The sequence below is a fragment of the Medicago sativa genome, chromosome 1 (assembly GCF_051527215.1).
Source record: "Medicago sativa cultivar Bolivia chromosome 1, Bolivia_mono, whole genome shotgun sequence".
NCBI classification, from domain to species: domain Eukaryota; kingdom Viridiplantae; phylum Streptophyta; class Magnoliopsida; order Fabales; family Fabaceae; genus Medicago; species Medicago sativa.
In genome coordinates this window covers 83,805,279-83,822,987 of record NC_140749.1, presented here as the reverse complement: position 1 = coordinate 83,822,987, position 17,709 = coordinate 83,805,279, and the positions used below count along the sequence as shown (strand labels likewise).

The 17,709-nt window shown below is 31.0% G+C and overlaps 1 protein-coding gene across 1 annotated transcript; it reads left to right on the top strand.

The window, feature by feature from the left end:
• The first annotated feature begins 16,050 nt into the window (after positions 1 to 16,050).
• On the top strand, positions 16,051 to 17,329 carry LOC146958302 (uncharacterized). Its single transcript, XM_085751929.1, has 3 exons — positions 16,051 to 16,272; positions 16,392 to 16,634; positions 17,309 to 17,329. Exons 1-3 carry the CDS (start codon positions 16,051 to 16,053, stop codon positions 17,327 to 17,329), a joined length of 486 nt encoding a protein of 161 aa, XP_085608055.1.
• The last annotated feature ends 380 nt before the right edge of the window (positions 17,330 to 17,709 follow it).

Genomic DNA, 17,709 nt, shown 5'->3' with positions numbered 1-17,709 from the left:
TTGTTTAAGCCGTCTACAATCATTTTAAAACCTAAATAAGAATATAATACACCAAGTATAGGATATTTTTTTGATGTGACATAACTTACCTCTGTTTTCTTACCAAGCCAGTGTAAAGATGTTGAATGAAAGAGAAACAAGCGGTATCGGTGTCGGTGATAAATTATACTCCCTCCGTTTCGGAATAACTGACCCATTTTCTAAAAAAAAAGTGTCCCAAAATAACTGACCCATTTCAATTTTCAATACAACTTTCATCATTCCCAATACAATACTCCCTCCGGTCTCAAATATAAGAAAAAATTCCTTTTTTAGATTCATTGAATAATTAATGTATCTGCTTTACAATGTAGACCAGATACATTAACTACTCAATGAACCTAAAAAAGGAATATTTTCTTTATTTGAGACCGGAGGGAGTATAACACTAAATAATATTCCCTCCGTCCCGGAATAACTGACCTATTTTCTAAAAAAAAGTGTCCCAAAATAACTGACTCATTTCAATTTTCAATACAACTTTTATCATTCCCAATACAATATAACACTAAATAATACTACTTTTATCATTCCCAATACAATATATTCCACTTTCCCCTTTATTTATACATTTTTCTTAATCTGTGTGAAAAACCAAAGTAAGTCAATTAAACCGAGACGGAGGGAGTACTACTTTTATCATTCCCAATACAATATATTCCACTTTCCCCTTTATTTATACACTTTTCTTAATCCGTGTGAAAAATCAAAGTAGGTCAATTATACCGGAACGGAGGTAGTAGTATTCTGTTATTTACCAACTAGAGTAGAATTTTGGAGTACATTTTTAGAGTGAGAATGTGGAACCAACCCGAAATATTCATGAAGTGGGATAATCATCAACCTATCTTTTATGAAAAATGTTAACAGTTTTTTAAGAGCACAAATTAAAGATCCAAAGTAATTACTTTGTTAATCGAAATTGGCATATATGAGATTAAAAGTAAGATGAGTTTCCTCAATTAGTGAAAGATCAAGCGAGTGTTACTGCAGTCGAACGAGGTTATTCAAATTTTTCTCGAGTCTACTAATTAATTAACATGTGAGTCTCGAAGATATCATATTGTATCAGTGTTCGGTAGAACTTGATAATGAGATGTTAGACTCATACTTTCTTTTAATAGCGTCACGGTCTGTTTGGTTGCAAAAAGAAAGTGTAAGGAAAGATAGTGAAAGGAAAGATTGTATAAGGAAAGAAAGGGAGTGGAAAGTGAGAGGATTGTTTTAGTTGTTTGGTTTAAGAGAAAGTGGATTAGAAAGTTTGAGGAAAGAATGATCTATTTTAAGTAATTGACATAAACACCCATTTGTTCAAAAAAGGAAAGAATAGTAACATAAATAAAAAAAACAATAATGGTAGGGGTGTTTTGGACTTTTTAAGTAAAATGGTGAGTTTCCTCAACCTTTCTGCACGTTTTGGTGTGGAAGGATTTTTTGTGTGGGGCCCACCAGATTCTTTCTTTCCATCCCTTTTTAGAGTGTTTCCAAACAATGTAAAGTGTTTCTTTCCTCAACCTTTCTTTCCTCATCCCTTTCTTTCCTTTGAACCAAACATACCCTAATTGTAAATAACGGTGAGTAAGGAAACATGTTTTAAGAAAAGATGCTTATTATGGGTCTTGTCAACTGATCATGACATGAAGTGGAAAGTTGTCAATCAAATGAAGGGACCTCAACGAGGGAAATTAACACATAACTTGTGCAAATAAACAAGCAAGGTTGTAGGTCATTTCGTTTTGACCATTAGAAATAGTTTTGCCTATAAATATTCATAATTAAGGGATAAAGTTATTTCTCCACATTGATCACTCGAAGAATGGGAATCACACCTTTTAAAATGAGCATTGACTTCAACCTTTATTGACCCAATACACTGCAACTAATATTCGTCCTATATTTACAAACTTATTTTTATAAATATAATTATATATGATCAAATAAACATATCTGCCTCTTCATGCTTGATGCGTATGATTAATACTAAACCTCAACTAAACTAAATCCATCCAAAATTATATAATAAAAAAATATTATTTAAGGACTGATAATGTAAAATCGATATGTGGAATTTCTCTTTTTTTTTTTGGTGGTGGTCGGAGTTTGAACCCCGAACTTTGCATATATTATACATTGTTTCTGCCATCTGAGCTAAACTCAAGAGGACTAGAACATTTCATTTAAATAAAGGTTCGAAATCTTCATTATAATTTTTTTTTTTTGGAACTTTTATATAAAATAAGTCGCAACAAGTAATAAAAATTAAACTCTTCAAATCTTTTTTTTTTATAAAAATAAAATGATATTCATTCATTCAAATCGAGAGATTACATCATTCAACAGCGCTAAAAACGTGAAGAATGAATATGCGAACAAACTCACAGTATCCAAGTTAATAGCGTATAACGGCATAATGCCTACAAAAATATATGATAAAATTAAAGTGACTGAAATATACAAGGCATCCGGATCTGCAACGTTGACGCCCAAATCTTTGATTGAATAATCGATCTTTCAACATGAATCAAATGAACACCGCAAGAAGACGGGAAATCAAACAGCGCCGCACAAGACGACAAACAACAAACCACCACACTTAAATGATGAAATCACAAAGAAAAAACCTAGATCTATGTGAAAATCACTTATTTAAATTGACACAAAGAAAAAACCTAAATCTATGTGAAAATCACTTATTTAGATTAAAATAGAGAAAAAATGATGAAGTGGGGGTGATTTCAGGTCAAAAATTGACCCAAAACCACCCTTCAATGAAGAAACTGGAAGAGAAAACCTAGAGAGAGAGAAAACTAGGGTCGGCTTGTTGGAGAGGGAGGGGAAGAGTAATCTCTAACTAAGACCATCTCCAATGGTCTCTTGAAAGTGAGATTCAACAATAATAAAAGCTCCAATGGTTTGTTGAGAGTGTGTTGAATGGTGAGATGGATGAGAGAGGAGATGAATGCATTAAACATTGTTGAACCCTGCCGAAAGTGCCACGTGTCGCGTCTTTATTTGCTGAAACATGACGCGTGTAGCCCACGCGCCGACAACACGCGTGAGGTGCAGATGACGGAGAGAGAAAACGAAATTTTGAAAGATAAGGGACACGTGCTGCTTTGTTATTGGTTGTCCAGATTCTTATTATTTTAATAATTGGACCTCAATAATTTCGTTGTAAATTAATTTTTTAAAAAAAACTCCAAAATTCATGATTTTTTTTTCTCTATAAATAGAGACTTGATTCATTTGATTTGGACACAGCAAAAAAAAACAAGTTTTTCACTATCTTCATCTTATTAATATCTTTCTATTAGCAAGCTAAGTGAAGTTTTAATCTTATTTTTAGTGAAATGGATCCCAATAATAACCATTTCAACACCCAAAATTATTCTAATTACCCATTTAACTACGAAAATTCCAACAATTATCCAAATCCAAATCAATTTTTCAACCAACGTCCTCAAAACATACCTCAAAACGTACCTAATTTTGGTTTTACACCAAATTTCAACCAGTCATCCTCTGTTCCAAACTTTCAACCATATTAAGTTAAGAAAATAAAAATAAATTATTTTACTAAATTTTGTTTTTCCAAAAATACTAAAAAATAAATAGTTAATTGTATTATTTTAATTTAATTATAATCGATAATTATAATTTTATGTAATTATAAAAACAAAAATTAAATAAGAATAAGAAATAAATAAAAAGTGGTGGGGTAGGGTGTTGGATGAAAAACCATTGGAGAGGTAAAAGTTGAATGAATGTTGAATTAAGAGAGAGAAAATGATGTGTAGTGTTGAGAATTGAAAAAGTGGGTGTTGAATGGTATTAACCATCCTACATGGTCTAATATGAACTCTTCAAATCTTAATATCACATTTTATAAAGTAATTAAATTTTATTAATTAAAATTTAATTTTACTACATCAAAAACTTTTGAACTTCAAAAATGATTTTATCAAATCGAAAGTTTTAATCTTTTTTATTTTTTGATAAAAATGAGAAGATAGGACTATATGATTTTTTGTTTACAATATAGGATGATCTTGAGAGACTAAAATAATCATAAAAAACGTAATAAATATCTGTCAAACATTCTCTCCTTCTCTCTCAGCCATTGAATTGTTTTTTTTTTTTTTTAATTTGTGTATGGGCTTATATCATTTTTACAAATAAACTTTTTATTAATTTCTTCTTCTTCTTATTTTTTTTGACGAAATTATTTTCTTCTTGTTGTTGTTGCTGTTTTTGTACAAAGTGTTAAGTTTAATGTTTGTGTTTGTATAAATCCCCGGAAAGTAACGATAGTTCAAAATTGGCGGTCACAAATCAAAAGGGTGGTTGCTAGAAACCCGACAGGGGATGTGGGAAACTCGTGAAATGCTATCTTAGCTCCATCCATAAACATTATTTTTTGTTCCATAAGAGAATATAATTTTTCCATGTTTTCAAATTGAATTGAATGATTTGATACATACACCCTCCGGTCATAAATATAAGCAAAAATTCATATTTTAAATTCATTCAATAAATGATGTATGTTGTCTACAATGAAGACCACATACATCATTTATTAAATGTATCTAAAACATGAATTTTTGCTTATATTTGTGACCGGAGGGTGTACGTCGCTATGAGTGTTATAATTAATCAGAGTCATTATCGGCAGGCCATTCATAATTAATTTATATCATGAGGTGATGTTCAGATGACTTTTAGCTGGCAGGGGAATTAATTTCTACAAAATGATAATCACACTTACAACTTACAAGTCTTACTTGAGTTTGACACTTCCATGTTTGGTTTTGTAGAGTCTCATTGAAAATGAGTTTACATGTAAGATCACTTCAATCTTTCAAATTAATTTTGTATGAAATGAGTTAGATTTGACATAAATTTAATTATTTAAAATAGCATCTGAGTCCATTTAATTCCACAAGTCACCATATGTTGGAAAATACAGTATGTGAATTATCGGAAAAAACCCCAAGTTCCACATCGGATAGATAAGACTCTTATAAAGATGAGACAATCCTCATCTTACAAGTCGGTTTTGTAAGGATGAGTCAGACCCCAAATTTCAACATGAACTAGTAGTGGAAGTTTATTAGCATAATATAAGGGATAACACTTGGGTGACATTGTTTTTTTGGTTACAACACTTGGGTGACATTGTGGTCGATGATATTGGTGACATTGTGGTCCATGATATTGAAACTATAATAATAATTATAATATCAAGTATACATATAATATGGTGAAGTCCTCGAAATCCCTTAAATTTGTACACTCATAATTCTGGAACACTCATTTTTATCTCATTTTCTCTCTATATCTCTTATCATATTAGACCATTCTTTTTCTTTCTATCTCTCTTATGGTGTAGATTGAACATAGATGTACAAAGATAATTTTCCATATTATTTTCATTCTATCTCAAAAGCTTAAATATAAAGTGAATATGTTGTTTCCTCCTAGATAGCCATCGAACTCAATAATTATAGTACATTACTACGTTGCATATGTAAAATTCAATATTCATATCTCAAAAGTTTAAATTCAAGTGAGAACTCGTGGCCTCATTAGTATGTCTTTTTCTATTATTATTTGAAGGGGTAGTGTTAACTTGTGCCTTTAGGGCACATGTTAAAAAATCTAAAAGAAGAAATATTTTATAAAATTTTGTGCATTCAATTCATTAAAAAACTAAAGATTAAATATAATGCACACATTCCAATGAGCTATTTCTATATTTGTTTCATTAACTTGTGCCTTGAAGGCACAAGTTAACATTTCCCTTATTTGAAAGGTAAATAATAAGAAAGAGTGTTATTTGAACAACCAATTTGATGATAACTTACTCCCTCCGTCCCATAATATAAGCAAAAAAAAATTCATTTTCTTTGTCCCAAAATATAAGCAAAAAAGACAAATTTTTATCATATTTAATCTTGTTTTTTAAAAAATCTCTTTTCCAAGAAAAACTTTTGTTTATTCTCATAAAATTAAATGCAAATTACATTCAATTTTCTTTCTCTTTCATTTTTTCATAACCAATAGCTAATGAAAATTGTTTTTACATCTTTTTATAAAACTTTTTCCAAAGAAAACACAAAAAATTATACTCCAAATTCTTATGTTTTAGTTTTCTTAATAAGTGTGATTTTTTTTCTTATAATTTAGGACGGAGGGAGTATTTAACAACCATAATTTACAAAGAAAAAGTAGTATTGTCACGGAAACCATAGCAATAGAGAGATAAAAGTGAAAAATAATGTGAGTATGAGAGAGAAAGTTGTCACAACAGTTGTCACCAAATGGAGTTCAAATATCATTTCGCTATCAAAAATTAAAGTATATAATTTTTACAAAAAATATTTTTTTAATTTAAATATTTAAAAAATACACCAAAGCACTCGTTAGCAAGACATTTATTGAAATTAAAATTGTGGCAATCTTGTCACTTCTCTTATTTTCCTAACACCTTTGGACATATATTATCACAAACATTATTGAGACATGGCAAAGGCCCTACAACCTAACGCATCCTTTTGTTAAATTGCCACTTGACCCATATGGGTTGGTGACTTTGGGATGTTGATTTGTCTTTTGTTCTCAAATTTCCTTTTCATGAGTCTGTTTTTTGGCAAAATTATGATGGACATTAAAATCTAGCTCAATAAAATAAAAAAGATACGAACAAGTTTTTGTGATTAGGGATGGAAATAGGCTAGGCCGATCTAGGCAATGCAAGGTCTAAGTCTGGCCTGTCAATTTTTTTGAAGGCCTAAGCTTGACTTGCGGCCTGTCATAGACCTACTTTTTAGATCTGCGTTTGGCTTTCTGAAAGCCTGATACGACATGTTAGCCTAGTTAAAAGCATATTTCATATGAACATCTTTAAATAAACAATGTAATCTAAGTTTAAATAGACTAGCAAGCAAATATATCAATTAGATTAAACTCTCTTATGATAATTTAAATATGCAAAAAATTAATGTATACTAATAAGCTTAAATTATTGTAAAAGTTAACAAATTTGCATCTTAATTCAAAATACAAAATATAATATAATAATAAATAATAGGCCAAATATCTCCCTGGGTCCTTTAAGTTTCACGTTTGTTTCAGATAGGTCCTTTAAGTGTCGAGTTTGTTTCGGATAGGTCTTTTCTGTCAACCTTCGTTAAGGCAAAGTTGTTCTGTCCATTAAGCCAAAGCTGATATGTCCGTTAAGTGGGTGAGGTGGTTCTCTCTGACACTTGGCATCGATTTTTTCCCAACCAGATCAACTTTGGTTTAACGGACAGATCAACTTTGGCTTAACAGAGGTTGATAGAAAGGACCTATCCGAAACAAACTCGAAACTTAAAGGACCTATCTGAAACCTTAGAAACTTAAAGGATCTATCTGAAACAAACATGAAACTTAAAGGACCCGGGGAGATATTTGGCCTAAATAATATTATTCATTCCCTAAAAAAAAATATTATTCATATTTACTTAAATAGATGGGCCTAATAGGTCTAAGAGGCTTTTTGAATGGATTGTGGCCCGACCTTTTAAACTAAATAAGCTTCTAAAAAAGCCTAGACCTTCTCTTCTTAAAAAAAAAAAAAACTTGATCTGGTCTGTCGTAGGCTAGGCCGTAGACCTTTGTAGACTGACCTGGCCTATTCCCATCCCTATGTGCAACTAATTTCCTTTTCTATTACTCCATCCGTTTCAAAATGAGTGTCGCTTTAGCCAAAAAAATTTGTTTCAAAATGAGTGTCGCTTTCAGTTTCCAATGCAATAATAACTTTTTCTTTTCAATTGTACCCTCCAATTAATACTCTGCACACTACTTCCAAAGTATTACTTTTGAAACTAACCAATAGTTAATAAGGATAATTTGGTAAAATAATCATTCTCTTTCTCTTAATCATTGCATTTCTTAATATATGTGTAAACACCTAAAACGACACTCATTTTGAAACGGAGGGAGTAATAAAATAGTTTGCACAATTTGTACCAAAAACAATAGTTTGCACAGTAAATAAAAGACATGGGGAATGCCAAATATTAAGGAATTCACATCTTCGAACAAGTCATTGATTAAAATTTTTTTTTGTTACTTTTACTTAATATAATAAAATTAAATTTGTAAAGTCAGTTAAGATTTACTTAAATTTATTAAATTAATATAATCAAGATTTGTATGAAATTATCATATCATATGTGTTGGATTAATTATTTAATTAATCAATTATGGATTGACAATAATCAATTATTATAAGTCGGTGTCATAATATAAATTATGGTCTATTGTGTTAAGCACTAATTATATGATGAATTTGAGTGATTGGGCTTTTGTAACTAAATGGACTGTGATGGGTTGGACCATTTAGATAAGCCCAATGAGAGGTCCCTGCCCTCAGCCGTATAGCTATTTAAACGTCATCCCATTAGACGGTTAATTATTCTGAATATTGGTGAAAACCTAGAGCTAGACAGAACGAGGGTGGTTACCCCTCTCATAGTTGTCGGCGTTGTCTACGGTTATCCTCATCAACCTAATTCAAAGGTACACAATCTCTTGTTCTTTCTTTGTTATTGATGATATGCTATAATTTGTATCTAGTGATCTATGGCTAAAAATCTAAAACTTTCATCAATTGGTATCAGAGCCAAATAGATACATTTTATGGCTTTTGCAAATTGTTTCAACCCGTAAATTGACTTCTCTTCCATTCGATGTCAATTTTGACAAAGGGTTATTATTGATGTTTGCTGTTATTATATGATTTTATGATTTTGATCATTCTTATGGGTGTTGTTAAAATCGTATGAATACATTGACACCGATCAAACTTGCCATATTACTTTCATGCTAAATCTTTGAATCATATATTATTGAAATCCGTAAATCTTTGCTTGTTACATTTGATTCATCTTTGTTGATCATATATTATACTATTTTGAAATAAAATTGATCATGGGAATAACCTTATTTTTCGATCCGAGTTAAAGACAACAAATTTAGATTGTAAACAATTTTAAGATCATGTTGTTTGCTGGAATCATATGAATCATGAAAACCATCGCTTACAAATTCTAAAATTGCCAATGAACCCTAATTTCTCAAATCTGTCATAAAGTCGATAATCCTAAAAATTTATATGCGCGATACTTTTGTTTATGTTTTGCGATCAAAACGCCTTTGGAATCGTCGAATTCTGCTGCGTAAATCTTCACATTGTACCGGGTCAAGACGTGGGTCGTTTCGACCCGTTCTCTGCATTCGGGCGAAGAAGAAACCGTTTAAAATAAATAAATAAATAAAAAAAACTGATGGGAGCCCACAGACGTGTCAGAATCTTAAGATTCTAAATTTTATTTCCTTTAAATGCCAAATAATTGTTATTTACTATTCTTATAATTTTGGCACATTATTTTGGAAATTTTTTGATACATGTTGATATATTCAAATTATATTCTCACATTTGTTGTGTGGAAATTTTATGAACTATCCTTACTCTTATATGACTCATTGGATTAATCTCACCCTCAAAATTGATGCGTCAATGACAAAAAAAAAATTTATTCCCCAAATTAACTAGTAAATATTATATTATTTTGGGATATAAATATAGTTTATCTTGTACCCAAAAATATTCAGAAGATTTGATTTATTTTATACCCTTAAAATTTGGGATTTAAATTACTTTTGAAATCTCTAATTTTTTTTATGTAAATTGATATGAGAATCATATGTTCTTTTAAATCATGCATTCTTTAGATTTGAGTCTAAAATATAACACTTATGTAAATTATTCTTTTAAAGTGTTAGTATTGTGAAGAATCTTTAGACTCAGTCTTATATTCTTGTCTCAAATATCTTGTATAAACTAATATATTTTGAGAATTGTTGATATTGTATTTTTGATGCATGAATTTCAAAATTTTGTCAAATCTTGTAAGGATTAGATATCAATTAAATTGAGAATAATTTATTTCAAATCATGTATTCTCAATATTTGAGCTTAAACTATTGTGAATTTTTAGAAGGTTCAATTTTATTAATTCTAATGCCAAATATATTGAATTTAATATATTCTTTAATTCATATCGTCTTAGCATAAAAATCCAAAGTTCACTAATTGATCATTCTTTTGGCGACATATTTGAACTTAGACACTTGTGCCTGATTCTTGTCACAAATTGATTTAAAGGGTCTTAATAATATTTTGTTTTCAAAAGGAGTATAGTAAGTTGTATATTATATATGTCATTTATATTAATTGAATCTAAAATTGATATATTTCTCTTTAATATACATTATGTTTTCTGCTATACTCTCTAATCTAGACCCTTAATTTATTACTCTAAATTTTGTGACAAACACCATTAACTATCTAATTATGTGTCTTGTCGTAATTAAATATTTGGATCACAATTATGTCGAACTATGAATGAGGCGTGGTTGCATTTTTTTTTTGCTAAAAGTCTAATGATGAATTAAAATTTGTAAGCCTCTTTGTTGTTTATCTGTTAATTATTATCAGAACAACTTATTAAGAATTGAGGCAATTTTGAAAATATTTATCATCCTTACATCTGAATTCTTATATAAATCATATTGATTTATAATTAGAGTCTCACATATGTTTATTTACAATTGCTTATTCTCCATTGATGAATATTTTGAGATGACTATATTATAAGATATTCTCGTTAAGTCATCAACAATCATTGGCTCTAAGTATAAGGATGAATGTCACACTCTCCGAGGTATGTTGTGATTTAATTATTTTATCCTCTTGTGACTTATTGCTTATTATTGCATATATGAAGAAATTTAGTCTTTCTTCTCTTTTGTTGAGCAATTATGATATCTATATAGAAGTGAAATCCTTTTTCAGAATATTCTAAACAGAACTCTGTTGTTATATACTATTTTCTTACTATAATGCTCCATTTTGTATTTGTGTTATTTCTAATTTATAGTGGGAGTATTGAAAATTTTATTCTAAGAGTTCTTTTCTGGATAAATTAGAAAACTATTTGACACACTTCTATTCCAAATAACAACTTTTGTTATTATACTACTTTATATAAAAGAAATTCTAAAGTCATATTTATGATGTGCTAATTTAAAATATTGTTAAGCACATTTTTCTATCATTTGAATATGACCGAAGTTGAGTAAATTTAAGTATAATTGTGTATGCATGATATTATTGTATCATATTATTTATTTGTATAATTGTAATCTCACCTATCGTGGGTACAATTATGCAAATTTTGTTAAATAGATTAGCATTATATTGGTAACAGTCATACCCTATTGGTGTGTTGTTATTAATATAATTGTTATTATTCAATGTACCTAAAATGTTTATACTTATGTCAATTATAATTAGAATACTCTATCAATGTTTAAATTTTGTAAGACATAAGAATGGTACATTGTGATGATATAGTTCTTACTTATTATCGTTAAGATCCTTGAATGAGATTAATATAAGTAAGTTACTTTGTTAAAAGACATGAAGAAAATTGTATAAATTTTGCAATCCAATATTATTACATTTTGAATTAAATTTCTACCTAAATGTGATTTTTATATATATATATATATAAATATATCGGATTGCTACTATCCCTTGTTATGTGAGAGACGGACATACCCTATCGGTGTGACGTTACTTAACATATCATTTTGTGATAGAGAAATAGTTGAATATTTTAAATAAAATATCTTTCAAACCTTTTTAATTCAACTATCATTGTCTATTCTCTATCAAGTGGGAGAATCATTGCTATGTATTGTGTAACGTGATGGACATACCCTATCGGTATGACATTACTTAACATAATCATCCTTTTGTGGGTAAGATAGTTTAACTATCATTCTCCACCAAGTGGAGAAAATATCATTCTTCAATAAGTGAGAAAAATTCTACATGTCAACTTACTATATCTCATAAACAAATATATTTATTTGTTTTTCATATTTTAGATATGAAATTTTTGTAGAGACTTATATTGAGGATATTATTTATGCTATTGCTATTCTTTAATACTTATGGAAGCTTATGACTATTTTCTCTTATATCCTCAATAATAATAAAATATAAGTCTTGTGTATTTCCGCTGCCTGTAACCTAATTGTTTCTCAAATTTGTGTAAGTATAATTGTAGCATTTGAGTTTTGAGTGAGTTATTAAAATTGTGAACAGAGCCTTATATCTTTTTTTAGAGACTCATCTCACTCATATGATGATAAATTTTTTATATAATCATCATACTCTGTCATATAACGGTTACTATGTTTATAAAATTCTGTGGAATTTTAATTGTGAAAAGGAGATCTTGTGTTATAAAATTCTTAAATGAAAATTTACGTTCTCCTTAATTCTAAATGCAGAATATGTGGTTAACTACGAAACCCATTTCTTGATAAAATCTGCCATTGATAAAATATGTATTTATGGGGGTTTCATATTATTCTTGAGTTACCACTTGTGTTAATAATTCTGCTATGCTGTGCAAAATATGTGGTTGAGTTCATGAAACTCTATTGGCTAAAATTATATAATCACTTATGTTGATAATCTTGCACTAGTAATTGAGTATCCCACTGTTGAATATTACATTATTATAATATTTTGTATCAGTGATCACTAATGAGAACCCCACTTACTCTTGTTTATATATATGTGGGATCAGTGGGAGTGTGTACACAATATTATATATTATGAGCTCAAATGAGAAATCTCACTCTTGTTTATATATATATGTGAGATCAAGAGAAATGTGTACACAATATTATTGCCGTTATCGCCATATACTCTTGTGCACACTATAAAATATGGCATAACTTAAAAGACTTTAAACTTTAGTCTCATTCTATTATATTGAGATATATGTTAAAATTCTATCGATCTCAATGAGCATCATAATTGGATGCTTAAGTCAATCTTGTTGGAATATGCACAATAACTTCTTGGCATGCAAATATACATTGTGCTTCTGTTTTACCAACATTCCACATTTTTGAAGTCATAAACAGTAAGTACAATGTATAATATCAATACTCCTATCGAGTATGATATTGTGTTCTTGTGGTACTTATAATTTGAGATAATCATAAATGTTCTTTTGTTATTGACATTCTAGTGGCCACATTAATCCACATCTTTTTCTTTAAACTAAGTGTCTATGTTAATCCAATTTTGGGATTATTGAATTTCCTATTTTGCTTTTATGGATTTTCATAGTCACATTTTTGTAAAACTTGGATTAATTGAATGTCGTAGAACATTTATTGATTTTGACTATATGTAATTACACTCTTAATAGGCTATCCCTATAAGTAATTACTATTCGTGTACCTATGTGGATATACGACTTCTGTAATATTGAAAACTCATTGGCAGAACCACTAACCACAGACTTATATATATATGAGTATTGTAACTCATAATGTTTTGATTAAGTCTATGTTATTTTGGGTTAGTGGGAGTTTGTTACAGCATTTTTTAAAATGCTTGGGCTATTCTTTAGTGACATATTCTTTTTTAATTCAAACGTGTCACTATAGATTCATCATTTGTTAGAAAAGTGAGTCTTTGATCTGTATGATTTGTTTTCCCTATCGGATTCAATTTCTGCAGCATTAAAGCTTACTTCTCTTTTGAATGATTAGTGCTTTGACCATACATGTAATTTTAAATTTTAAATTCTTTATGACAAGTGAATTTTTTATTCTTTCAGTAATTGAGTATTGTCATCCAAGTGGGAGATTGTTGGATTAATTATTTAATTAATCAATTATGGATTGACAATAATCAATTATTATAAGTCGGTGTCATAATATAAATTATGGTCTATTGTGTTAAGCACTAATTATATGATGAATTTGAGTGATTGGGCTTTTGTAACTAAATGGACTGTGATGGGTTGGACCATTTAGATAAGCCCAATGAGAGGTCCCTGCCCTCAGCCGTATAGCTATTTAAACGTCATCCCATTAGACGGTTAATTATTCTGAATATTGGTGAAAACCTAGAGCTAGACAGAACGAGGGTGGTTACCCCTCTCATAGTTGTCGGCGTTGTCTACGGTTATCCTCATCAACCTAATTCAAAGGTACACAATCTCTTGTTCTTTCTTTGTTATTGATGATATGCTATAATTTGTATCTAGTGATCTATGGCTAAAAATCTAAAACTTTCATCAATATGGTCATAAGAACTGTTTTTTACTTGTTTCTTTTCCAATTATTATCTATCAATCTTCAACTCAGAGAATAAATGAGCACCTGAAGTTTCACTAAAATGTAAATAAAAGGCACAAACATTGTTCGAGTTAGCAGTTGAATCGATCAAGTATTCTCGGTTGATTCTACCTTTAATATATTTAATTAGTAGCTTCAGTTTAATTACTAGATATTACATGGTAATCACTACCAAAAAAGGATATTACATGATAATTTTTTTTTAAAGGTAGTACATGGTAACTTGTTTAATGAGAGTAAAAATATTTCTATTAAAATTTATCGCAATTTTTTTCTCCACAAAAAAATGCTATTTTATTAAAACGATAGAGGTTTAACCCTTTTTTTTTTTTTTTTTAGGTTTACATTAAAATTAGTCTTGTAACCAAAAAAAAAGATGTAACCATAGAAAAAACATTAAAATTAGTCTAGAGACTAGAATAAATGTATGATACACTACAAAAAATTAAATAGGTTATTGGCTTAAAAAGTTGCCTTTCAAATCAAGCTTTTGTGTGTGGATATTCTTTTAGGAGTCATTCTTCCATGGTCACAAGACCAAATAAATAGTCTTTGGACACACTCACATGAAGATATTATCTTTAAAATATTTAATTATTTTGTTATCAATTTTCTTTTCATCATTAAAAAATATTTGTTTGTGTGTGTGTGACCAAACACTATTTGTTTGGTCTCGTGACCATATTAGAATTTCTCTTCTTTTAGAATTTTAAGATATCCCAGACCAAATTTTGTTCTTCCAAGCAAACAACACTGTGTTCAATAATGTTTTTTGTTTTTTTAAGATAACCAATAAAGTTGAAAAGAGGTACTTAAATCATAGTATGATGATATAGTGTCGAACTCAAATAAACCAAATTACTTCCACTATCTCATATATTAAATACTAGGTTGCTTGTTTCACACATGCTAATACACAATTTTAACATTTAATATCTTTAGTTATTTAGTAAAAATTATAGAAAATTGATATTTTAACAATATTTAGTTACAAATCCAACATATTATATGCTACAATTTATTTTTAGATATTAATAGAAAAATATCGTCTAATACTATCAGTGTGGTGTCTGTTAATGGTGTTAATGTAGAAGGCGTGCAAAATATTAGAGAGGCGGTGTACAATCATTTCTCTTCTCATTATAAATCTAGTGGAACATCTCGGCCAAGTATTGATGGGCTTCAGTTTCGCCAACTTTCATATACTGAAGCGGGAAGTTTAACAAGGCTGTTTACTTTGGAAGAAGTGAAGCAAGCGGTTTGGGACTGTGATAGTTACAAGAGTCCTGGACCGGATGGTGTGCATTTCGGATTCATTAAACAGTTTTGGGACATTTTGAAGGATGATTTTATGAAATTTTTGGTCGAGTTTCATCGGAACGGGAAACTTTCAAAAGGAATTAATTATACTTTTATTGCATTGATCCCGAAGGTGTCTAGTCCACAACGGTTGAATGATTTCCGGCCTATCTCGTTAGTAGGGAGTATGTATAAGGTTTTAGCGAGGTTCTTGCTAATAGATTGCGTTGTGTCATTAATAGTGTGGTGTCGGATACTCAATCAGCGTTTGTCAGAGGGAAGCAAATTTTAGATGGCATTTTGATAGCAAATGAAGTGGTGGATGAAGCGAAGCGCTTGAATAAGGAACTTCTTTTATTTAAAGTTGATTTTGAAAAGGCATATGACTCCGTTGATTTAAAGTATCTTGATGCGGTGACGGTTAAAATGAATTTTCCTACTATTTGGCGTAAATGGATAAAGGAATGTGTAGGGACAACAACAACATCAGTTTTGGTTAATGGGTCTCCTACGGAAGAGTTTTTTATTGAGAGGGGTCTTCGTCAAGGGGATCCTTTGTCGCCTTTCTTATTTTTGTTGGCTGCCGAAGGGCTTAATGTGTTGATGCAAGCTGTGTGGGGGCGCAACTGTTTAATGGTTATGGTCTTGGTAGCGCAAAGGTTGTCCGGGTAACTCACCTTCAGTTTGCGGATGATACTCTCTTGATAGGAGAAAAATCTCGGCTGAATGTCCAATCTATGAGGGTTGTTTTGCTTTTGTTCGAGGAGGTGTCGGGTTTGAAGGTTAACTTCCACAAAAGTATGTTGACAGGTGTAAATGTTTCTGAATCCTGGTTGTCTGAGGCTGCAGTGGTGATGAACTGTCGAAAGGGAGCTATCCCTTTTGTTTATTTGGGCCTACCAATTGGTGGGGATTCCAGGAGGTTGAGTTTTTGGAAGCCTGTTATTGATCGTATAGTAACGCAATTATCATCTTGGAGTAACAAATTTTTGTCTTTTGGTGGCCGTTTGGTATTGCTGAAGTCTGTACTGTCCTCTCTTCCGGTTTACTTTCTTTCCTTTTTCAGAGCCCCTGCAGGTATAATTTCTTCTATCAAATCTATTTTTAATTTTTTTTGGGGGGGGGGGGGGGGGGGTGGTGAGGACTCTAGGAAAATTCATTGGATAAATTGGGATTCGATTTGTTTACCAAGGGAGGAAGGGGGGTTGGGGGTTAGAAAGGTGGGAGCTTTTAACTTATCTTTGTTGGGGAAGTGATGTTGGAGGTTGGTGAACGAGAAGGATGGGCTGTGGTATAGAGTTTTGAAAGCCCGTTACGGTGAGTGGGGAGGGCGCTTGAGGGAGGGGGATAAGAGTGGCTCGCATTGGTGGATGACGATTGTCGTGTCCGAGATGGGGTGAGGGAGGGTGTAGGGAGTTGGTTTGAAGATAATATGCGTAGGGTAGTTGGTAATGGTCGCAATACGTTGTTTTGGTTTGACTGTTGGGTGGGGGAATTGCCTTTAAGATTAAAGTTTCCCTGCCTTTTTGATCTGGCTGTTAGTAAGGAGTGTTCGGTGGAGGATATGTGGAGATTGGGGTGAACGGAAGGAGGAATGGCGTGGGTGTGGAGACGCCGTCTGTTAGCTTGGGAGGAGGAAAGTGTTCGGGAGTGTTCTATTTTATTACATAATGTTGTTTTGCAGGATAACGTTATTGACACCTAGAGATGGATGTTGGTTCCTGTTCATGGTTACTCAGTGCGAGAAGCATACAGATTTATTTCTCACTCAGGCAATAATGACGACAGGTCTATTGTGGACGATGTGTGGCACAAGCAGATCCCGTTAAAAGTTTCTCTGTTGGCTTGGCGTCTCTTACGTAATAGATTGCCGACGAAAGACAATCTGTTGAGGAGGAATATTATAAATTCAGATGATATCATGTGTGCGGCAGCTGGGTGTGGAATTACGGAATCAGCACAACATTTATTTCTATAGTGTGACACATCCAGAGAGCTTTGGTATAATGTCCTTAACTAGTTAGGTATTTCTTTGGTTATGCCATTACATTTGCGTCATCATTGCATGCAATTTACTAAGATGGC

What these genes read in the sequence shown, in the direction of transcription:
- LOC146958302 (XM_085751929.1), top strand. Translation starts at nt 16,051, where the DNA reads ATGAATTTTCCTACTATTTGGCGTAAATGGATAAAGGAATGTGTAGGG. An exon ending in GTTTAATGGTTATGGTCTTG is followed by an intron (nt 16,273 to 16,391) that starts GTAGCGCAAAGG and finishes TTGTTCGAGGAG; the next exon opens with GTGTCGGGTTTGAAGGTTAA. An exon ending in TGTCTTTTGGTGGCCGTTTG is followed by an intron (nt 16,635 to 17,308) that starts GTATTGCTGAAG and finishes GTTGTTTTGCAG; the next exon opens with GATAACGTTATTGACACCTA.